At 40.2% G+C, this 24490-nt stretch overlaps 1 protein-coding gene across 2 annotated transcripts in view; it reads left to right on the forward strand.

The window, feature by feature from the left end:
• The first annotated feature begins 350 nt into the window (after positions 1–350).
• Alkbh3 (alkB homolog 3, alpha-ketoglutarate dependent dioxygenase) overlaps positions 351–24490 on the forward strand; it is a 33874-nt gene continuing 9734 nt past the window's right edge. Inside the window, exons 1-8 of one of the 2 annotated variants that reach the window (XM_046456351.2) lie at positions 351–474; positions 3214–3362; positions 3729–3832; positions 4724–4758; positions 7422–7469; positions 8830–8933; positions 10565–10653; positions 16296–16505. In XM_046456351.2, coding sequence (XP_046312307.1) covers positions 3284–3362; positions 3729–3832; positions 4724–4758; positions 7422–7469; positions 8830–8933; positions 10565–10653; positions 16296–16505 — 669 coding nt within the window. In that variant the 5' untranslated portion in view covers positions 351–474; positions 3214–3283. Of the gene's footprint in view, positions 475–716; positions 959–3213; positions 3363–3728; positions 3833–4723; positions 4759–7421; positions 7470–8829; positions 8934–10564; positions 10654–16295; positions 16506–24490 lie in introns of those variants that run through there. The other variant, XM_046456357.2, reaches the window with a different exon arrangement.

Here is a 24490-nt window from a genome sequence, read left to right on the forward strand (position 1 = left end):
CGTGGGTTGGGCGCACTATGACCTGGTACTCCAAGTCCCTCGCTCTCCCAAAGGCTGCGCTGGGACACGGTCGCTGTTTCCGCATCTCCAGTTTCGAGGAGTTCACGTCCCCAGGACCTGGGCTTAGGAGGCGTGTCTTCACTTCCTCCCTCGCCAGACCCCGGCCTCTCGCACCCAAGCACCTTCAATCCCCGCCCTCAGCTTCAACCCGGTTCAGCTTCTTCTGCGCCTCGGCCCTCCAGGCGCAGGGCACGTGGAGCTACCCGGATTCCGAGCCGGGCACCGGAAGCGGCCGCGTTGGCCCGTGACGTCTGAAGGAAGTGCATGACGCCGCGTCCTGTGGTTGGTAGATGCCCGAGTTGGTGCTTCACTCTTAAGGTTCCCCGCCGGACCACAGGCTGCGGAGGGTCAGGCCCCCGGGCGCTGCTTTTAGGCGGAGCGACTTTGGATCTCCGAGCCGCGCTCCGCCCTCAGGTGCGCTCTCCGAGCTTTCCGCTGGGGGTCTCGGGCTGGGGGTGTGAGGGCCGCCCCTGAGGTTCCTTAGTGGTCGGCCGCTGGGACCACATCCTGGGCCTCCTTAAGGAGAAGGGTCTAGATAGGGAAAGGAGCCAGCCCTAATCCAGGACAAGGTTCGCTTAATCCGCACCCCAACGTAAGGGGGTGGGGTGTTGATTTCTCTGTATATTGAGGAAGAAGCGGGCTCAGAAAGGGGGCAGTCATCTGTCACAGGTTATGCCGCTGGGAACTGACAGATGTGGTTGGAGCGAGTCCTGGCAGGCCCCGGAGTGCCTGCAGTAGGAGCCTTGAGCTTTCTCTGCACAGGAATCCCGGGCTGGAGGCTAACAGGCAGATTTGGGACTCCACAGTGCAGTGACTGTGGGGTTGGGGATCTGGAATATGATTTTTCAGCAGTTGTCCCCTGACAAATCACATGCTTCCCTGTGCTCGGAGTGTGCGGGTGAGCAGGCCATGGCCCCTTTGGGGATGACAGCTAGTTGTTGTGTTAAGATTTTAAGGCCTTAATTCAGAGAAAATGCCAAACAGAGAAACGCATCTCGTGGGACTAGCGAACTGGTTTTAATTATGTCATGTACTCCTATAGGCAAATGGCAACCCCTATCATCTCCCCACTTATTAAAGGAAGTAATTTTTATCATCTAGGATAAATTGTTAAACGTAAGATTCCTGGGCCCAGCTCAGCTCTATTGAACTGAACGTTTGGGGCATGGGACCTGGGAATCTGTAAGCTAAATAAGGTATAAAATGAACTTGTTACTTTATTTACAGAACTTGAGATGTGAACCTTTTTAAGACCCGTAAAGAAGCGGGTTATAGATTCAGAACATGTGGCCTGACCTCCTTTGTTTTCGTTTTTTGTAGCTGTGAATACTTCTGTACAATGGGTTAAGCTTTTATTGACAAAAATGTCAAGACAGTGTTACTGGCTGTTATGAGGTGGATTTTTTTCAATTAAAGACTGGAACTTATTTAAATTTTAATATTAATATACCCACTATTAATTTCCTCAACTGTACATACATACTGGCACATTATCTGCAGTGTTTTTATTTTTTATTTTTAGTTGTAGTTGGACATAATACCTTTATTTTATTTATTTATTTTTATGTGGTGCTGAGGATCGAACCCAGGGCCTTGCATGTGCTAGGCGAGTGCTCTACTGCTGAGCCACAACCGCAGCCCTACAGTGTTTTTATAATAAAGAATAACACCTTTATCTATCCTAAATCAGATTTTTCTGGAGGCAGGCCATAGATATTTTAATTTTTTTTAATATACTGGAGATTTTTTTTTTTTTTTTGGTACCAGGGATTGAACCCAGGGGTGCTTAACCACTGAGTTACATCCCCAGCCCCTTTTTATATTTTAGATATAGGGTTTCCCTAAGTTGCTTAGGGCCTCACTAAGTTGCTGAGGCTGGCTTTGAGCTTGTGATCCTCTTGCCTCAGCCTCCCAAGCTGCTGGGATTATGGGCGTGTTCCACCACACCTGGCCATACTGGAGATTGAACCCAGTGGTGCTCCACCACATCTCCAGCACCCACTTTCCACCTTTAAGACAGAGTCTTTCTGAGTTGCCCAGACTGGCCTTGAACTGCTATCTTCCAGTTTCAGCCTCTTGAGTAACTGGGATTACACGTGCATACCATTGTGCCCTGATTTTCTTTTTAAATTTTATTTTTAACTGACTAATGATAATTGTATATCGGGTACATATTGATGTTTCAATATATGTTTACATTATAGAATGATTAAGTCAAGCTAATAAATTTATCACCTAACATACTTATCATTTTTGTGGTAAAAACATTTAAAATTGATTCTTTGCAATTTTGAAATATACAGTCACCATTTCATGTATTAGATTACTAACACTCCTCTTGTCTAACTGAAACATTGTACCCTTTGACCATTGTCTTTCATTCCCCCTTCTGTCCCTGTCCCCTAGCCACTAATAATCACCATCTACTCTTTACTTTTATGAGTTTGACAGTTTTAGATTCTACACCAGTATTTGTCTTTCTATGCCTGTCTTATTCACATAGCATGAAGTCCTCCAGGTTCATTTGCCATGGGTGTTTTTTGTTTTGTTTTTGTTTTTGGTACCAGAGATTGAACCCAGGGGCACTTAAATGCTGAGCCACATCCCCAGCCTTTTTTAATTTTGAGACTTGGTCTTGCTAAATTGCTCGGGGCCTCATTAAGTTGCTGAGGCTAGCTTTGAACTTGTGATCCTTATGCCCCAGACTCCCTAGCCACAGGGATTACAGGCATGCTCCACTGTGTCTGGCCCACGGATGCTTTTAATAAGCTGCTAGGGATGCTTGATAATGGAATATGGAAATGTACTTGGAAACTGAATCTTAGCCTATTTCTCAACGTCCATATAGGGGACAATGGGAGTATTACAGCTTCCTTATGTAATTTATGATAGTTCTTGGTTTTAGAATTTCTTAATATGCACTTGTGAAAGAAGTAAAAGTACTATGATGAGGTTCCAAAGGATAAGCCAGCAGTCCCAAGTGACTTAGTAGGCTCCTTGGTTGAGATGTTGTGATGACAGAAATGGATTTATGTAGAAGCTCTGATTGTTATTGAGCCATCTCTTTTGCCTGAGAGGATTATAATTACCTCTTAATAGGACAAGCTTTCACAATCCTAACTAAAAGTGCTTTTTTTTTTTTTTTTTAAACAGCTATCTTTGTGTGGTTTGTATCAGGAATGAAATCATCTGAAAGCTCAGAGCAGAAACCTTTTTGGTCAACATGGAAGACAAAAGAAGGCGAGCCCGAGTGCAGGGAGCCTGGGCTGCCCCTGCCCAGAGCCAGGCTACTGCGAAGCCAGGCAAGAACCTGTAGGACTTGGGGGGGGGGTGTTCATGGATGTGAACAGCTATCATCCTCTTTTTTTATATATCCTTTTGGCTTATAATAAACTCCCATTTCAGTTGATGTTAAGGAATTGTTTAAAACATAGCTGGCATTTTGTCTGATTTTGTGTATGATGAGCTAAAGGTCAGTCTTTAGTGTTCCTCATATTTAGTCAATACCCTCAAACCCTTCACAGTGTGCAAGGTCTTCTATTGACTTTACCAATTAATTTTTGATGTCATAGATATCATCTCCAAGTGGGTTTTATTGGTCCTTACCCAGCAGAAGTTTATGGGAATGGACTTTTCCTTGGCTTAAGGTGATCCTTCTCCTGTTTCAGCTACCACTGCTAGGAGCCATCTCCATCAGACTTCTAGTCAGACCTGGAGGAACAAGGAGCCTCATCTGTCTGACAGAGAGTTTGTGTTTAGAGAACCTCAGCAGGTAAAGTCTTATTTCTCCTTCAACAGTAACAAACATAGCAGGGACTCAGATAGTGACTGAATAAATTTACTAATGAAGAGCAGAGCAAAAATTCTATAATAATTAAGGAATTTGAAATATTTCAGTTCCCTCATATGTCTGAGGATTATTTGTATTCTGCCCCAGTTTATGGTCATATGTTATCTCCCCACCCTTTTTTTTTTTGGCAGGGAGACTCTTCCATTAGTAGATGGGTGAACTTATGCCATGATTCGGGCTTGCGTGGGTAATATGAGTTCTCACAATTCTAAACCATGCTGTCTCTAGTGATACTACAGCAGATGTCTTTGGAATTGAATTGAAATTTCATTTATTGTAGCAAAACGCTCTTCTGAAAAAAGAGTAGGTTCACTTTTGTTTCTTTTATTTATTTTTTTCTTTTTTGCTGTGCTGGGGATTGAATGCAGAACCTTGCACATGTTAGGCAAGTGATCTATATCCCAATTCTCACTTTTTAATAATATGGGGGGAAAAGGAGTTAAAAATCAGGCATCTTGCTAGAGTAATTATTGCAAAAATAGTTACCAAATGTCCTTATTTTATATGATGTCTTCTGTTTTTTTTTTTAAATCTCCTTTATGTAAAGAAGGTTTTTCCTTCTTTACATAAAGGAGATTTTTCCTGGCCAGTGGGAAAATTGATTAATTCTAATTGTATTTTTCTGTCTGCTAGTAAATGCTCTTCTTTGAAGAGTGGAATTGAGGGTCTCTGATGGGATAGTGAGAGGTGGGAATAAAAAAGGTATAGTTATAAACCTGATTTATTTTGACCAGAAATGAGAAGATGTGGTGAATGAGTCTCCTTGAGGATTAGGAATCACTCAAGAATTAAAATCTGCCTGTTTCCTTGCAGGTAGTACGTAGAGCCCCGGAACCACGAGTGATTGAGTAAGTAACTTGCTGCCTTTCTGTAATTGTTGCCCACAGTGAAAGGGAGAACCCAGGATCTTTCCCTCACTCTGAATTTTCTAGCTGGATGAGAATGGCCCAATAAGTGTCTTAATTTTAGGTTGGAATGTGTCCATCTCAGATGTCTTTGAACTTGATCTTTTGGGAGAACTTTCTGAATCTGCTGATCATATGGAAAATGCAGCAAGACCTCAGTACATTAAATTTTGATTCTGGTATAGATTTCCTGGCTGTATTTCACTGATATCTGCAGACAGTAAGCTAAGACATCTCTTGCTAAAGACAGAGGGGAATTTTTTCTGAGTCATCTGACCATGGCTTTTTGAGAAGTCTCGAAAGTACCATTTTATTAGTTGTGCTCACGAGAGCTGCTGGCAGTCCAAATGACCTTACAGCCCATTTATTAAAACCACATGATTGTTTCACAGCAATTTAAATGATACTAAATATTCCTCTTGTATTGATCTGTGTCAAAAATGGTTCTTATCCAAAATTGGTGAGAGATGCTTTGCCTTCTCTCCTGGTTCCCAGTTTCCATCTGATATAAATAAATTGTCAATAAAACCTATCCTGGGCTGGGATTGTGGCTCAGCCGTAGAGCGCTTGCCTAGCAAGTGCGAGGCCCTGGGTCAATCCTCAGCACCACATAAAAATAAACAAAATAAAGATATTGTGTCCAACTAAAAAAAAAAAAATTAAAAAAATAAAACCTATCCATTTATTTTAGCAAATTAGCTTTAGGTGTGTGTTCTTACCCATGAGCCATCTGTTATGTTATTTGGCTATTTCAGTTTGGCTTGTGTGTTATGTTATTTGGCTATTTATGCTTGTATGTTATATTATTTGGCTTGTATACAAGCCAAACTGAAATAGCCAAATAACATAACATACAAGCCAAACTGAAATAGCCAAATAACATAACATAACATAGAAGAATTTGAAACCAACACAAATGTCAACATACTTCAAGGAAAATATCTAGTCTTCATTTGTCACTAGTTAACTTTATAACTAATCCTTAGTTAAGTTCTTCCCATCTCTCTGGATTTTAGTTTCCTTATCTGTAAAATTAAGAATTTGGATTGCATCACTCAAGGCTTAATCTAGTTCTAATGGTCTTTGATTTAAAAAAAAAAATTAGTATAGCACTTCCTTCATTGATGATAAAGGGAATAAGCAAAACCCATTGCAAATGGGACATTGAGGCTGAAAAAAAAAAATAGGTAATTGTCAGTTTGTAAGTCAAGAGAAGGATGACAAAATCCATTCCTGTTTGCTCTAGGGTTTGTTAATTCTTGTTATCTAAAGTTAACTTTGCAAAATTTTATATTTTTAATAATTAGAAGTGTGTTCCATATTAAGGGTGAGCCAGTTTCTAAATATAAGCCAAAATATATCATATTAAAACTTGTATTCATGCTCACACACCAAGAGATTATGTAGATAATTTACAGAAACTTGGCATTATTGTATAGACTGTATAGGTAATTTCTTTATTTTTGGCTTAAAGGGTCTGTAAGAGATCAGAGATCATGAACTACTAATTCCTATAACAGAAGGTGATATTGAAACCTGACCCTTTGCATATTCTCTGTAAGAAGGATCTGACACAGTTGTCTTGACTGATGGACCTGTCCAGTCTGGGCTGTTTTTCCAAGTCTAATACACCCTGCGCATCTGCAACATTTCTATACTTTTCCACATTTGATTTATTTCAGTAAACTTTTTTGCCCATCTGCTATGTGCAGGCAATAGGGAACTATACCATCCCACTCCTTGTTCCTAAGGGACTGTCATCTAGAAAATGGAATAGACATGTAAACAAATTATAATCTTGTACATGGTAGAACAGTAGGTAGGTATGTGTGTACTAATACTAGTCACAGGATGAGATTGATAACAATATTTGCATGGATTCAAGATCAGGAATTGTTTATAGGTGATGGCTGAGTGAAATTTTTGAAGGGTAAATTATAATTCTCCAGGGTACCAAAGCTGAAGATGGATTGGGTTAGGGATGCTGGATGGCAGGAAGGCCTTCCAACATGCACAGGCTTAGAAATGCAGCCACGTGTATGTTCCGCAGATTCCAACGGTCAGTTGTTGCTGGAGGATGATGAATCTGTGGGAGCTTTCAGAGAGGAAGTCAGATCATGAAGACCTTGAAGGCAATTTTGGGCAGCCATTAAAGGAATTTTCTCAGAGGAGAAACCACATTAACGTGTCTTTGAAAGCAACAGAAGCACAGAGCCCCAGGATGTGCTTGTTATTTACAGGATGTAAATACACCCTATTCCAAATTCTCCAAAGGGAAGATACTCCATTTCTTTGTCTCTATTGATAACCTTTTGTATAATGGATTCCAGGCTAAATTACGGGTGAAATATGAGAGAGTAGAATGAGAATTGATTTTGTTCCACTTTTGTCTCCATGGCCTGACCCTGTCGGCGTTCTGTTCGCAGTGCTGTTAATAATGTACCACCACCTTGCTGCTTATCTCAGTGGTAGAGGAAGATGGGGTTGTGCCTCCCTCCTAGTGCTCTCTGGTTATGTGATTTTAGTGAGCCAGAGTTTAAGACTCCAGAGGACAGCCCTTCCCCCAGTGCCTCGTGCTAACACCTCTCTTTCCTTTGTTTCTTTAGCAAGGAGGGTGTGTATGAAATCAGCCTGGCACCCACAGGTGTATCTAGGTAAGTGACTCCTCACTTGAAAGGGACTATAATTATCACCAAGTTATAATCTGTTAAAACAGACTTGTAATTTCTGCACTTTAAGTTCTTGGGGAATAAGAATCTTGTAATATATAATATTCTAGTGTGAAAATATTTTCATAGCCTCCCTGTCAGATATAGTCACTATTACTACCCCAGCTTCTCAGATGAGGAACAGAAGCCTCGAGAGATTGAGTCCTTTTACAGCTGCGTAGTAACTTCATTTTAGAGTTGGGTTTAGTCTATCCTTGACTTCTCTGCTGTGAGTGCTGCATTATATTATTATTGTATTATTTTTTGTGAATTACTTACAAATACTAATTATATAGTATTACATGTCATTTATATTGCTACATTAGGGTGGATTTCAGTAGTTAAAGTACAAGACATTAGCTATTATTTTAAAAACATTTTGAAAACCTCACCGTAATGCATAAGTGTGCTAATTGTCACTATAAAATTAATGAAACATTCAAAACAAATATAGCAGAGCTTACACATCTAAGTGAGTTGCTTAGAGGATCTTCTGCTAGACTTGGAAGTCTCTAAAAAGTTCGTTGGCACTGTTGTCATTATCACCCTGCTTGGAATCTCCCCTTTTAAGCAAAGTTAACAGCTACACAGAACCAGTTGCATTACTTTGGTTACAGCTTATTGTTAATTTGTTGTGGCTTCAGGTGAATTTTGAATAATGGAATGCACCTTCAGAGTGAAGATTGGCTGCCACCAAGGCTCTTCAGGAGACTATCCCATGGGCTTTCAGAACATTTCTTTGGAAAGATACACAAAATGATTTTGAGCTAAATTGGCATTGTTGAAATAAACATGCATTCAGTGAGAGAAAGAATCCTCATTTGCATCTGTTTATTTTGATATAGTCATTAATGATCTCTGTCTTTCCATGTAATTGGCATAGTCTCTTAAAAGACCACTAGTTGTTAAACTAAAGATGAGTATGATCTTTGGGTTGTAAATGAGAAAACCAAGATTCAGGAGAGTTAACTAACTTTCCCAAGATTTCACAGCTAAAAACCATGCTGATAATTTCTGGCCTTTAAATTCTTGGTATTTTTATTTGGTAGTACTAAAATTCTGAGTTGTATTTGAATCAGTCTGTAGAAGCTCTCATGTATCCCTTAATTTGGCTTAACATGGAAGGAATTTATTTTATATTTGGAGCATTGTGACCTGGGTGATATTAGCCTTTGCTTGCTGTGGAGGGGAAAAATGACTTCATCTACCCACAGGAGGGAGGATCCAGGTGAACACTGCTCAGGGTTAGACATCTAACCCATCTTTTCCATGTTCTTTAGCTAATAGCAGTTCTTTCTGCCTCAAGGGTGTGCTTGTATCCTGGCTTCCTTGACTTGAAAGAAGCTGACTGGATGTTGGAACAGCTTTGCCGGGACGTCCCCTGGAAACAGAGGATGGGCATCAGAGAGGGTGAGTAGATCTGCGAGGCGACAGTGGCACTGCCTTGGTCTCCCTCAGAGTGTTTTCCACTGTCTCTGCCTCTGCTCACCACAGCCAGTCTTAAACAGAGATTTGACCTGACACCCTGAGGAGGAGCAGGAAGTAGCTAGTCACAGGGGACAGGAATACTCCAGGCAGAAGAGACTCTGGCGAAGGCCCAGAGGTCAGGGAGGCCATGGTGAGAGCACAAGGGGCCAGGGGAGGCTGGGTTGCCTGCACTGCTGACACACTCCCTTTATGTCGGTTTCTCCCTCTGTTACTTCCAGAGATGCTAGCTTCCTTCTTTCTTCATGGAGGCGTCCAGAGTTTTCTTTTTTTCTGATCCTATTTGGCATACATTTTTTTTCCATTTACTCTTATTGACTTTTAATTCTCATTTTACTTTCACCAGAAGAGTCCAGTTTCTTCTGGTTTCAGCATCAGCACTCACTGAACTTGTGAAGCTGAAGCAGAATTTATTACCTGACCTGGAGCCTGTCCTTCCTCTGTAGGCAGCCACAGCCAACGCTGCCTGTTATGCCACAGATGGTCACTGGGGGTCGTCTGTGCTCTAGCTCGGTGTTTCCTTCCTGGCACATTGTGTGAATTTAAATTTTCTGTAAAGAAAGGCAATGTATCCTGACTTCATTTTTGTTATTCACGCATCAGAACAGGAGTCAGCTTTTATGGGGCAACTTTCTCCCAAATCCCAGGAGTTCCTACAGCACAGCTTTGTTTGCATACCATACTTGCTCTGTCATTCAAAGTAATTGTTAATTTTAAGCAAATTATAGTTAAGTAACTCTCTAATCCTTGGTTTTTATATCTTTAAGTTGAGCTAATAATAATAATACCTGTCTTATATGGTGGTTGTGTTAATTAAATGAGATAAGGCATGATAAACGCTTAACAGAATGCCTGGTACATAGTAAGTAGGCCTTTGCCAAGGTTAGCTGTCTTGTTTGTTTGTTTTGGCATTGAGGCTTAAACTCAGAACTTTGCCCCTGCTGAACATACACTTTACTGGTGAGCTGCGTCTCCAGAGCTGCTGCTGCTTACTGTGGTTGTAATTGATATTAGTTGTGGGAAAAACAGCAGATCTATAGATAGCTTCCTCGCTAAATAAACTCAAACATCAAAAACTTCTGGCTAATGCCAGCTGTATGGTACAGTTGATCAGAACCCTTTTCCTTCATTTGGAATCAAAAGGGCTTGGGCAGTGTTGAACACAGGGGTGATTGCTTTGCCTTGTTTTTCTCATGGACATTGGTGCCACAAATTCCTGCTTGCAAGGGTCCAGGCTCCATAGCCTGCCTTTTTGAGACTCTTGTTTATGTCATTACTGAAACAAACAAGTCACAGTTCTCATCTCAGAGCCTTTGCTCAGGCTGTTTCTGCTATTGTGTCTTCTCCGTCTCGTCTTCCTTGCTAGCTCTACCCACCCGTCCTACTCACTAAAGCCTAACATGTCCATGATGCTGGAACCTGGGTCAGAGCCCATCCCTCTCTTCCTCTGTGTTTCTCCTGACCACTTGCACATTGCAAGGCCTATAGTTGACGCACAGTCGGTACACCTTGAATAGCACTAAACCATCTCAAGAGCCCTGTATTTTCTCTCTTAGATATAACTTATCCACAACCAAGACTTACAGCATGGTATGGAGAACTTCCGTACACTTATTCAAGAATCACTATGGAACCAAATCCTCACGTATGTTGAAATATTGTCCTTGGTGTAATTTTATAGACTATCTATTGTAAGTTTTGAGAACTATAGAGTAACAATAAGTTGTTTTGCAAAGGTACAGGAGGATTGCTAGTTCATAAAATCCTCTGGGTTTAAAATTGAGACTTTGTGCTTGTCATCCTTGATCCATAGATGAATTCAGGATGAGTGAAAACTAGAGTAAGCTGGAACTGGAGTCCAGGATTTCAGAACATGAACTATTTCTTCTGATACCTCCCTACCCAGGCTTTCTGGCTGTGACCCTTCTGTGTACACCCTGCTACACATTTGTTGTGTGGCTATATCCTTATGCCTAGCCAGTGAGGTTAGAATGTCTTTTTCCATCTCTCAGACTTCTTTGCTATTTATGAAAAAAAATCTGACTTTTTTTATTTTTGTTAACTTTGTATTCATTCTATGCCTATATTTCCTCAGACTTCCAACTTATTACCACTTTGGCTTGTTTCTGCTGCTTTTTTGGTTTTTAAAAATTTCCATGACAGTAGACAAAGATATTTTAGTATATAAATTAAACTCGTCCAGCGGATGGAATTAAGATCCAAGAAATAACTCCCTGTTTAGTTCCTGGAATCTTGCCTTTGGCAAATAATGCTATGCTTTATTGAAACAGACTGAAGAAAATGGAGTTTTGCTTGTGGCATTTGGATACACAGAAATGTGACACATTTTGGAACTTATGGTAATATGTAAACACAAACCACCAATTTACTAAAATGTTCACAGATAAAACATTGTCTGGGATATTTTTTACAAAAGAGATATGCTTTGGTTCCTAGTGCTGTATTTAGAATGTGACCTAGGAAAGTGTCGAGACCCTTTGTAACTGAGGTTGATTTGGAAACATGGAGAGACTTGAATTAGGCCAGTCCAACATAGACCACTATGCTTGTTTTTGTCAGAATTAATTACCTTCTTGTCAACAGTCACAGCTGAAGTTGGGGATTAACCAGGCTGTCGGGAAGAAGCTCTTTTTTTACTCTAGTTGATCTTTAAAACAGGGTTTTTCAACCTCAGTGCTGCTGACATTTTGGACTGGATAATTCTTTGGTGCAGGGCTGTCTTGAGCATTGTAGGATGTGTAGTGGTGTCCATGACCAGTGGCTCCTCTCACACCATCATGACAACCAGAGTGACTCCAGACCTTGCCATACATCTGCTGAGGCATAACTGCCCTGATGAAGAAGCACCATTTCAGAGTAAATGTGTCATATGAGATTTGCTGAATAGAGTTTCTTATTGTCTTTCACTCTGGGGGCCTTTTTTTTTTTTTTTTTTTTTTTGACAACCCTTCAAAATAATTTTGTATGACAAATCTTTTTTAAACAATGTAATGTGTGCTTATTATTCGAAATGTAGATAACTTAAAATAACATAAAGGAGAGTTCTAAAATTTTAATGATTTTTTTCCCACCTGGTGTTTTAGTTCCAGTCTTTTTTACTTTAGGCAAAGATATGTAGAGGAATTTTCCTATCAAAATAAGATCAATTGGGGTGGGATTGTGGCTCAGTGGTAGAGCACTCGCCTAGCATGGGTGGGACCCGGATTCTATCCTCAGCACCACATAAAAATAAAGGCATTGTGTTGTGTCCATCTACACCTAAAAAAATAAATATTAAAAAAATACATTAAAAAAATCAATTATGTCTACTCTGTTCCATTTAGCCATATATCATTAACATTCTTTAGTGCCATTAAATATTCTTCACCATATTTAAAAGCTGCATAATGTTCCATAACTTATTTTAAGCAAGCTACTTTTGTTGGATATTAAGATTATCATATTGGAATTCTTTAATCTGGAATTTCTGTGTTTTTTGTTAATAGATTTAGTTTATTTATATACTGTTTTGAAGTTGCCCCTTTCTCTGTTTTTTTTTTTTTTTTTTAAAAGGAGGATTCACAGTGTGTATGCATGTTGGGGTACTTGTTTAATTTAAAAATCCTTATTACCTCAAGCTTAACATCCAATGGAAAAGAGTCAGGTTCAGTCATATATTTTTAATTTTGTTTTATAAGATTTGTTCCAAATAAATCTTATGTGGACCCAGTAGGTAAACCAGATCCAAGCACTGACTGGCTGAGAATGCCACCATCTTGGTTACCCCTTCTCCTACTGTAGACTCTGACCACCTTCGTGGTACCTAGGACTCTGCAAAACATTGTTTGAAATCTTTTTCCTCTGTGATTTTTGTTTTCTCATACTCTTTTTCTCAAATGTCTTTTAAGGATAGAATGTCTTCACTGAACAGTGAGATGACGCTGAATTTTAATTTAGACATTCAGTTCTGAAGGATCTGTATATAGAGTATTGGTTAAAGAGTCTAAATTAATCCTCTAGTTCATTATCCCCGTTTTTCTCCCTTTCTATCTACTTCAACTACCAGAAATAACCAAGAAAAAAATATATACCCACTTCAAAATGTAATGCAAACTTGATGTTATCACAGTGCTTAGCCCCCAAGTAAATCAGGGAGGTGCTAATTAGATTCACAGTCACATTATAGAAACACTACCTTTCTCCTTTATATCTTGGTTTTCTTATTCTAGTATCTGATCTTTAGCTCCATGAAGATAAGTTTAAAGCTGTAAAATAAATAGGAATTACAGATTACTGACATTATTTTTGGAATTTCACTTTGGAATTTGTTCTCTTGAACATAGGTTAGTTTAATAACATTTTTGTTGTATTGATCCAAGTTTTCTTTGTTGTCACTGTTTATTTTTTAAAATGCTCTGCTTAGGATATAATGCTGATAACTATAACAAGGACACCCACCTTCAACCATGGTTTCCATTTCAATGAGGGATGCTCACATATGCTTCCCTGGCACTTTTACCTGACAGTAACCATGTGACATACTTAATAATGTTGTGCTTGCCTTTGCCAAACACCTGTTCTGTCAGTACCAAACATGTACACAGACATTTGAGGAGTTCTTCAGAGTCACAGTTCTTGAGGAATAAGCTTTGGATCTCTGGAAGGTAGTCCATGAAACCTTTTGTGGGGGATCTTCAATAGTATTATTATTATTATAATATTGTGGTGCTGGGGATTGAACCCAGGGCTATGTGCATGCAAGGCACACATTACAAACTGAGCTATATCCCCAGCCCCAATAGTATTATTTTTAAAATAATATAAGACTATTCAGTGTTTGCACTGTTTTGATTTGCACTGATGTTACAAAAGTGCTAGAGAATAAAATTGGTGGCACTGTAGTATGAATTAAGTAAGCATTGTCACCTAGCTGTACTGGTAGTCATTGTGTTCTTCACCACCGTGCACTTCCAGTTTAAAGTTTAAAAAAATGCTGATTTCATTTAAGAATTTCCCTTCATGAAGAGTAGACATTATTAGTTTTCTTAAATCTTGGCCTTTGAGTGCATGTCTTCCTACTAGTTGGATGAAATTGAAAGTACACACAAAGCACCTGCTACAAACCAGAAAGCATTTGTTTGAGCTTAAAGCTGAACTAGCTGCTTTTTTCATGGGCTATTATTATTTAGAAGAACAATAAGAAACAGACTGGTTATTCAGACTTGAGTGCTTGGTATCTATTTCCTCATAAATGAATGAAGTCAGTGTCACTTCAAGGAAAACAACAAACAGGATTTATTACTAATGATAGAAGTTGAACTTGGACAAGAATTAGAACTTTGAAAAACTGGTATCCATTACTTTAAGCCTGACTTCTTCCTATTACTTAGAGTTTTCTGACAAGGTCAGTATAGTATTAATGGATGTGAGTTTTGTTGTTGTATAATGAAGTGTTTCAATGTCTAGAAAATCTGTATAGTAACTCAGTTGAACTAGTATTTTCCATATGATCCTGGGGAATGTTATGAAATAATATTGGGTTAAAGATTTCATCCAAAGTGCAAGCTGGACCAGTAGATTTAAATGCAAAAGAATACAAAAAGTTTGCCGGGTGTGGTGGTACAAACTTGTAATCCCAGAGGCTTGGTAGGCTGAGGCAGGAGGATCGCAAGTTCAAAGCCAGCTTCAGCAAAAGTGAGGTGCTAAGTAACTACTGAGACCCTATCTCTAAATAAAATACAAATATAGGACTGAGGATGTAGCTCAGTGGTTGAATGCCCGTCACTTCAATTCCTGGTATCCCCTCGCCCCCCCCAAAAAACAAAAACGAAACCAACAACAAAAAAGAACTCAAAAAGTTTAAAATGGTTTCAGATGCCACATTATTTGAAAGAACTATAAACTACATATTTGGGTGAAGCTAATTTTTTTTTTCATGTACTTCAATGAAAATAACATTTTAACATACTGAATACAGAATCATAAAAGAAGAATTATCTTACTTCTGTTGTCAGACACTTTAGAGATTTGTAAAACAGTTTTTTGCATTACAAATTACAGTTATTTTTATAACAGAATATTTATATTAACATATAATGGATTTGTTATTGTACTTTAAATAAATTAATCAATAATTTAATCTTTCTTTCTTTCTTTCTCTCTCTCTGTTTCTTTGGAATTGAACCCAGCACCTCACACATGCTAGGCAAACATTCTACCACTGAGCCATATTCCCAGATCATCAGTCTTAATTTTTAATATGGTAAATATCAATAGCAATAATCCATATAAATAAAAGTTCTTTGGGGTCCTCAATAATTTTGATAGGATAAAGCTTAAAAAACACTGTCCTAAAGTACCTATAGAGCCCTTGAGATTTCTGGAAGTTACGGAATTCTAGCAAAAATTCAAACAGCGCAAATTCCAGTGCAAGTTTAAAATAGTGAAAACACTGAATAGTCTTGTATGGTTTTAAAAATAATACTATTGGGGATGGGGATATAGCTCAGTTTGTAGAGTGCGTGCCTTGCATGCACATAGCCCTGGGTTCAATCCCCAGCACGACAAGCTTCACATAGGAGCTTCCTGTGGAAAGTGTAGCCCCTGACAGTTCTAAATACGCACTACCTCAGTGAACTCAGGGCATAGGAGGCAGGGTTGTGGTATCCCATGAAGTCTGATGGAGTTTACAGCCCTTACAGTGTTCAGTGCATGTCATGATTCCTATTCTGTAGAAAAGAATTTTTTCCCCTCCAGGTTCTGTTTTTAGGAAGTTAGCCACTCGAAGTATTAAATATCTTTTTTTAAAAGCAACTCTGCCCTTGAGAATCAAATAAGAATAGATTGAACAGAGAGACATCCAGTGAGGAGTTCTTTCCCTCCTCAGTTTGTGCTACTTGGCTGCCCATCAGCTTCTCTGCTTCACTTGCCCCCCTGATAGCTTACCACAGGAACTGCCCTGAATATGTTGACATTTGCTTTTTGGTGAGGGCCATGTATTTAACACAAGAAAGATGAGGTGGGTAGAGAGGCCCTGGTTCTGACATTGCTGTACCAAATTTAGTACTTTTACAACATTCCACAGGTTAACTTGCTTCAAAATTAAAATGATGGAAGGAAATTAGGCTAACTCTTCTTGCTTACTGTTTACTCCATTCCGTGTGGTTTGCTTATTCCATGCCCCCATTTATAACTTGACCTGTTTGCCCTTTCTTTCTTCTTTCCACATGGCTGCCATCTCGTGCCTGTGTAACTGCCTCTGCACTGGCCTTGACCTGTTGACTACAGTGGCATCCTGTGCTGAGCACCCTGAAGAACCGCATTGAGGGGAACACTGGCCACACCTTCAACTCCTTACTCTGCAATCTTTATCGGAACGAGAAGGACAGTGTGGACTGGCACAGCGATGATGAACCCGCACTAGGGAGATGCCCCGTCATCGCTTCACTCAGTTTTGGCGCCACACGCACTTTTGAGATGAGAAAGAAGCCCCCGCCTGTAAGTATTTCTTTTTTGTCTCACCCTGCCTCCTATTACTCTGTGTAGAAAGTAGAGCTCCTAAAAGCTCCTATCTGCAGATAGAGAGGATACAAATGTGGGTGTTACTGAGAAAACATGTTCAACTGATTGCTTGCCCATAGTAAGCTTCTGGCCTCCAGAGTGCCTGCTTGTTCATTTACATTACCAACGGGAATGCCTGCACCATCTCGGTGTTGGGGGTCATGTTCATTGATTGAAAGAACTGACAGTCCTGTCCTCATGGAGATACATTTAGTGGAGGTAGAAGATGTTGCTAATTACTCAGATAATTGCAATTGTGGTAAATGCTATGATGGAGGGCCTACAGGGTAACTCAAGCTCATGGAGCAAGAAAGGAAAGTAAAGAGCTTCAGAAAAGAAAGCCCTGAAGAAGCCTTCATTTTAAATGCTCTTCATGACAGCCTGGGCCTTGTGCTGCGAGAGAGTGTCACATGCACTTTTGTTCCTCCTAAACCTTCTCCTGAAAGACGCATAAACCTGGACTCTTTTGGAGAGAGGAAACTAAAAGCCAGATTACCAGAGGTTATCATCTAAGTTCACGTAGAAAAGCAGTGACTGAACTGTGTGATGATTTCAGTTTCTCATCCAGCTCTTACCTCACTTGCATGAAATTTGATACTAGGGCTATTAATTTTTTTTTTTTTTTTGGTGCTGGGGATTAAACCCAGGGCCTCCCACATGATGAGCGTGCACTATACTACTGAGCTACACACACTGCCAGCCCTAAGTTTTTAAAATCAAAAGTGATAGAGACAAAGATAGAGAAGTAGCAGGGACTCCAAGAAAAGAGTAAACTTCCACCACATTATCTTATTTCCAGGGTTTGTGTCTCTTCTTAACCAAGGATCCTGAGTATTCAGCTTGCATCATTAAACCAGACCCAGTCAACTGTGGAGGCCAGTAGGCTGATTTTTGAATATGACCTAATCTAGGCCACATCCTTATTAGTCACTCAGTGCTGAGTCTGTTCTTCATCAGATATACTTCTCTAAGAATACAATTAAGGGGCCCTGGGCTGCCTTCCTGGGGTTTGTTGGGTTCCATGCTGTGGGTATTTTGGAGCATATTGAGTTATTCTGCATGTATGCCAATAAGCACTTTTATTGGTATAATTTCCCTTAATTAGTTTTTCTTTGCTTTTGTTTACATAGAAACTTTGGTCATGGTTGGCAGGGGATTGTGTCTTGCCAGTGTCTTATCAGCTTGTTCCCTTAGCACTTGAATAGACTTTACATTGTCACTGGCAAGCAGCCTCCATGTACCTAGGAGTGCCACTTGAGAATCAAGCTCCCCAGCCTTTGCTGTATTCTTGTTAGATTTGGTTGTGTTTGTGTACAGAGCACTCACTCAGTTAAATCCCAGATTCATGCTTGTGAAGAATTCATCTTGCCCTTGAGATGATTTCTGTTTTATGAATCACAGAGAAACACTGTGTGTCTCATTATTTAAGTTAAGACCTTCTCAAACTAGACACATGAACACCATCATGCTGCCAGGCATGGTCTTGGGAGCTAGGCTTACCTTCCTTCTGCAGCTGTCCTTCCAGCCTTCTGATTGGCACATAAGCTTCAGGAATGTCATCTTTAGTATAATCCTTGTCTTTAGTGCTTCACAGTTATTTTCTTTGTTGCTAAGTATTTAAGTATTCATTCACTGTTTCTTTACACACAGACAGTCACTACCACCACCCCTTTGGGAAAAAATGTGGGGCCTATTTATAGATTGGAGCTTAAAAATTCCTAATGTATGCCTTCTGGGTAGTTAGTTTTACCATACAAGCAGTTTCCTACTACTAAGCATTAACAATGTTCTGGTGCCCAGAAACACCCCTTTCTTTCTCCTCTTCAGGCAGTAGAAGCTCTTCATTTTCTCACATAAAAACCTAATACGTGGCAATCAATAGCTATTTCTTAGTAATATACTTAAGTTATGTGACAGGTTAATGTGTGCACAGAGACCATTAAAACCATATACAACATTGTTTCTGTGGACAATCACTTAGAACAAAGAGAGAGACCGCCATTACTAAGGCTTTCTCTTTCTTAGATTTCTTGGAGTTTATTTTTAGAAACACCAGTGAAAGTGTAGTACATGAAACACTCAAAAAGTGCCAAAGTCCCCTTCATTGTCTCCCAGTAGCAAGGAATCTGCACCATATATGGAAGCTGATTTGATGAAATATAAATCTAACAAATCAGACAATTTGTCTGAGGTCTTGAAACAATGCTTGCTGAGGAAAGGGTTGGAGAAGAAGTATAAAGTATAAATCAGTATTACAGATTGTTGGCTGTAGGAACTTTCAGCTTCTGGCCTAGTCCTAATTCTCATTGGATGTGTCACAATTTTCATGTATCTTCTCAATTCTGTCTTTTGTTTAAGACGGGGAAAGTTGATACATAATCACTCATCGGTGAATACACCTCAGATGCTCATTCTTGGGTAAACAGGACACAAGTGTTTAAGTATGTGTATGAAAAGACTCCTTCAGACTTCATTAATAGATTCCAAAAATCTGGGGCTTCACCAGTGTCACTAAACTAGAATGGCAGAAGCTTTTCTTTAAGTTGGCATCCATTAGAGTATACATCTTCAGCGATCCTTTTGAAGGGAAATGGTTATTGCAAATCATTGTCTACTCTCTAAACTCAGGTGATAGCTCTGGGAACGTAACTCATGATTCATACTACCCAAGGTAAAGCATAAATTCAAAAGTATAAATTGGTTTAATCTTCTGTGTGGGCTTTGTAGGAGTCTGACTTTCTGTAACTCTTAGAGATCTATCACAGAACGCTGCCATAGGTTGTAATTGTCATGTCTGTCAACAAGACACTTTTGAGGTACCTTAAAGGTTGTGGGAGGGACTCTTTCAGACTCCTATTCACTTTGCCTTGTCAGATAAGCTCAAATCTCTTTGATTTGAGTCACAGTTTCTCATCTGAAGCTATCAAAGAAGTCACAAGATTCTCTGTACTTCATGCATGTATTCGGTTTTGAAACAAAATCATTTGTTTTGGGCTACTTTCAAAGAGAAATAATCTTGAGTTTTTAAAAATTCAAACTCCTCCTCCTCTGCAGCAGCTGCTGTTTTGACGTCTGGCACCTTGAGTAGATCTCTGTAGCTGCTGATCTTCTAAGAGCTGCCCCAGTTCCATACACTGTATTCTTCACGATTTCTGATTTCTCCCCGTGCTGAGATGGGAAGGCAACCTTTGTTTCCTACGGGTCAGCACCCCACCCCCATTTCATGCATTTGGCTGAGTCTGAGTCCTGCATACATCATCCCTGGGTTTAACATCTCTCTCCCTCAAGGTGCCCATCCTTTTTTCACTATTCTGTGTCCTAGTCTGTAAACTCTTGCTCATTTATTTTGATTTTAGAGAAAGTTTCCATTTCCTCTAATAATAGTAAGGTACTTGGGGGCTGGTAGACTTGTTTGATCTTGTTCTTTCATTTACCCCATCCCTTCTGTTGTGTAGTTAAATTGGAGGCTGAGGGAAGAGTACCATACCCATATCCTGGCCATTGCTTGGCTATCCCACTTTAAGACCAAAGTAAACCTTACCAGATATTCTTCACTTCACCTTTTTTATTCTATAGGGTTGGGTTTGTGAGAGCTTGCCTACACTTCTTGTCTCAAACCTGGTTGTACTTTTCAAACTACGTCGTGTCCTTGTTTGCAAAGATTCACCTGGTTCTTTTCCCAACTAATACTAATTCTACACAGAAGAACAAACTGGAAAAGGAACTACAAAAGCCATTTGGCAGGCTGCTATTTCTCTGTCGGTTACCATGGAAACTGATGGCTGAGTGGGGGGGTTATTAGATAATAGCAGGAAGTTTGTGATGCACTGGAGGTTTAGATGCCAAAAGCCTTGTTTTTCTAGCAAATTATCTTGGATGAGCTCTTTCCTTTACCAGTATCTTGTATGTGACTATGAGAGGCTTCTTTCCACCCCTAGCTGATTGAGCTCAGGCCGGCTGGGCCTTTCTCCCAGCGCTCCTCTCCCAAATGCCTTCTGAAGGAAGGGTCCTGTTCATCTCACCAGAGCAGATAGCTGTAAAAGCAGGTCTAGTGGTGGAGACCTGCTGCCTCCCTTGCTTTTTCTTTTATGTCTTGTGTTCTGCACACTGCTGAGAAGAATGAAGTATAAAAAAAAAGCCCTGATCATAAATATTGATGTTTTTTCCTTGGACTCTAGAAAAAATTAGGATATTGAAATCCAAAATAATAGGAAACTGGATAAGCCAGGCTTGTGCAGCATTTCACGGTGAGGCAGCAGCCCCTGCTGCTGCACCCCAGCCACCCATTGCACCCTCTGATTACAGCATCTGTTCTGAGGGGTCACGAGAAACACTCAAAAGAAACTGTTGATAACCACAGTCCTTTTAACCATTCCCTAATGAAATTTAGAAAATCAAGTTTTATTTCCTGTTTCTGTCCCTGAGGTTGGTAAAAAGCACTTATCTGCCTCATTTATATTTATTCCTTTTTGTAAATGGAAATGATAATTGGTAGCCACTTCATGGGAGTGATCAAAAAATTTTCTCATGAAAATTCCTGCAGTAGTCAGTGAATTTTTAAGCTGTTATAAATGGTAGATACCATGGTGACTTATCAGAAATTGAAAAAGGAAATGAATATCAGTGAAATAGGCTCCAAGTTCTCTTGGCCGAGAAGTATAATGGAATCTCAGGGAATTTGAAGCGGTCTTTGGGTCAGAAATACTGATGGAGCTTTGTGGCTACTATCTCTAGGGCTGTCTCATTAGATATCACTGGAGCTATCTCATTGGAGGGTGTGAATGAGTAAATGAGTGTGTGTGTGTATGTGTGTGTGTTGTATAAGTGGATAGTCTTGGTATGTCTTGAGTTACCTTCAGACTTGAGATTTCTTGGGAGTTGAAATTACCATTTGCTTCCTCAGGGCCTTGTCTCGGCCTGGAATCCATGCCTGACATCCTTTAGGAATAATTACTTTTTGCAAAGAACTTCCCAGATTTATATTGCCACCAGCAGTTGGGATTTAGGAGAATAGTCTTTTAGTCTTTTCCAAAGTGATTCATTGTGTTTCTGTATATGGCATGGTTAGCTATGGAGTCTGCTTGCAAACTTGACTTTTTAAAACTTGTCTCTACAGTAACTTTTTTTCTTTCTTTGCCATACTCCAAGAACTATTCCTTGCCTGCTGGTGATTTTCTCATCTTTCATAGGTCATATTTTCTGAGGATGACTGCCTAGTTAGAGTAGGAAAGAGCTTAGAGTGTTTGAGGAAGGAAAGGAGGCCGTGTCCTGGAGCCTAGCCAGCCAGCATGAGGAGCAGAGCCCATGATGAGATGGGAAGTGGGCAGGGGTCAGGTCAGTAGAGACTGTGGACCTCAGAAAGAGAGCATTTATTTTAAATCTATCAAGAAGCTGTTAAGGTGTGCTAAGCAGTAGAGTGACATGGCCTGGTTGACAATTTTAAAAGGTCACTGTTGCTACTGGGCAGAACCTGGGCTAGAATTAGAACCTTAGCAAGAGAGGAGACAAGGAGACCAGTTAGGAGGGTGTTAGCCCTTGTTTATTCCTGGGACCAAGGGTGAGGGGGAGAGAGAAGGACACATTCCATGACATGAGCTCAAAAATATAAATGTGAGGAGTAAAGAGTAAGGAGAATCCTCCATCACCTGGCTCTGCCCTTCTCTGGATCACGAGACATGATGGCCTTCCACTTGAGAGGGCTTATGGAGTACAGTTTCTGGAGATAGTCAGGTGCTGGGGCAAGGAGGAAGAGGGAACTCTAGAGCACGCAGGTTGAGGATGTAGGCGAGTTTACTGTTTTCCGAATGGGCTGCCACAGACCACAGTGGAGGGTGCAGAGGGAGGTTTGGGGCCTGGGGATTCTGATCAGATCATGTCCAGGAATGGTTTGGGAATGAGCAGCCACTGGCTAGTGAAGTGGTGCCTCTGCTAGCGACTGAGGTCAGCCAGGTGTCAACCATGAGAGTTTGTTTTCACATGCTCTTGGAGGACACAGAGCATTTGTTCCAGTGCTACAGTCTTGGGTGGAAGCTCCTTTAAGACAGCACTTCCTTGACTGGGCTGTAGCTCAGGGGGCACAGTACTTGCCTAGCATGTGTGAGGGTTTGATCCTCAGCACCACATAAAAATAAATAAAATGAAGTCATTCTGTTCATCTACAACTACAAAAAAACGTTAAAAAAAAAAAGGATAGCACTTCCTTTAAGCTGAATTTCTTGGAAGTATGGTAATACTAAGAATGGACTCCTTATCACTTTATCATCACTCCTTATCATCTTCTGATTTCAAATACACATTCAGTGGAGAAGGAATGGCTATAGCTGTGAGTGTAAATCAAAAATTGGTTTTGTTTACATTCAGTAACTTCTCACCTCCACCCTGTCCTAATACCATAAATCTAAACACCATCAGCAGGTTTTTCCCTCTCAATGTCACTTATCTTTCAGTGTGTGCAGTTGAAAAGGAAAGACAGGAGCTCCCTGTTGATTTGGGCTGCTGTGTGCTGCTGTCCACGCCTGCAGAGCTGTGCTGCCGCCACGGCCCCTTGTAACTTGGTGAGGCGTTGGTGAGCTCCTGGCTGTCGAATTGTGATGATCAGTGGTGCACATGGTATAGGATAATCGATCGCACCTACTAGTCCTCCCTCCTTCCTTCTTTCTCTCATTCCCTTCACCAGAATCTTCAAGCCCAAGGAAGGCCAAAAATCAGGAGTTAAGTAAAAACCCAAAGATTCATATGTGTTAGGTGAGTTGAAAACTGTTTTGAACCAGGAACCTCAGTGCTTTCAAAGCTGTGCCTTTCCAGCTAACCTCTTATTTTAGCAGATCTTATTTCAGAAACAGCTGTTTCTGTTTTTAAAGTAATGTATTTCGGATCGATGCTGAGGATATCATCATTTAAATCTGGATTGAATCAGCAGGATAACTCTGCAGGGATGCTTTGTGGGATCCCAGCTTTATAGTCTCCTTAATTTTCATAACTAATATGTTTTGTTTATGTCAGATTTTACAAATATATCACCACTCTGAACATAAAGTTCAGCGGTTTTCTCATGTTGGTGCTATAGGAGCAACACTGCAGCTCAAATTCGGTGGCTAGTTGAGATGACCCATGGCACAGTCTTGGACCCAGCTAGGTCCTTGAGGGCAGGCAACACCATAATTTGAGGAAAGAAATTGAAGATAAATGGTATTATTGATGAAAATGGCATTATTGACATAACCGTAAGCTGGGAGATAGGGAAATTAGATACATTTGGCCCTCGGCAGGTAGAGTCATTGTATTTAGTTTCAAATATTTCATTTTGCAAAAAAGCCTTGACTGTACTTGTCCAGGAACTTCACCATTTATCCATTCTTTGGACTAAAGAGCTAGGGAACTCTCTATTATCTGTTATCATATTGAGAAAACTTGTTTGACACTGTACATATCTTGGTTTTATTTTTGCTTTTGAAGCACAGATTTGGGACTAGAGTGCACTTTGGTAGTAGAACACATGCTTAGCATGCACGAGGCCTTGAACTGCCTCCCCCCCAAAAGATTCTGACAGTAGTTGTCTACACTGCAGTCTCCCCTTCCTCACAACTTAGCTCCCTCTTGAAATGCCTGCTCCCTAGTTCTTTCCCCCTATTCTGCTTAAGTTATGTTGATGCCTTTGATCTAAAGTCAGGCACACTGGCCTTTCCTCAGTCAGCACCTCCTACTCCTCTGGCCACCATTCTCGACCATCGATTAACTGCCTTTTCTTTCTCCTGTTGGCTTCTGAAATCCGGTCATATCTTGGTCATTCCCCTGCTGTTATTGGTTTTTCCCTTGGTTATTTTCATTGCTGTTTTTTAATTTTCTTTATATTCAACCCCTTAAATATGGATGTTCAAGTTTGTCTTTGATTCTGTTATCTTTCTCTGCATTATTTTTAGGGG

Source organism: Marmota monax, unplaced genomic scaffold, assembly GCF_021218885.2.
Source record: "Marmota monax isolate L192 unplaced genomic scaffold, Marmota_monax_Labrador192_F-V1.1 WCK01_AAM20220418_F8-fsc00047, whole genome shotgun sequence".
Classification (NCBI taxonomy): Eukaryota; Metazoa; Chordata; class Mammalia; order Rodentia; family Sciuridae; genus Marmota; species Marmota monax.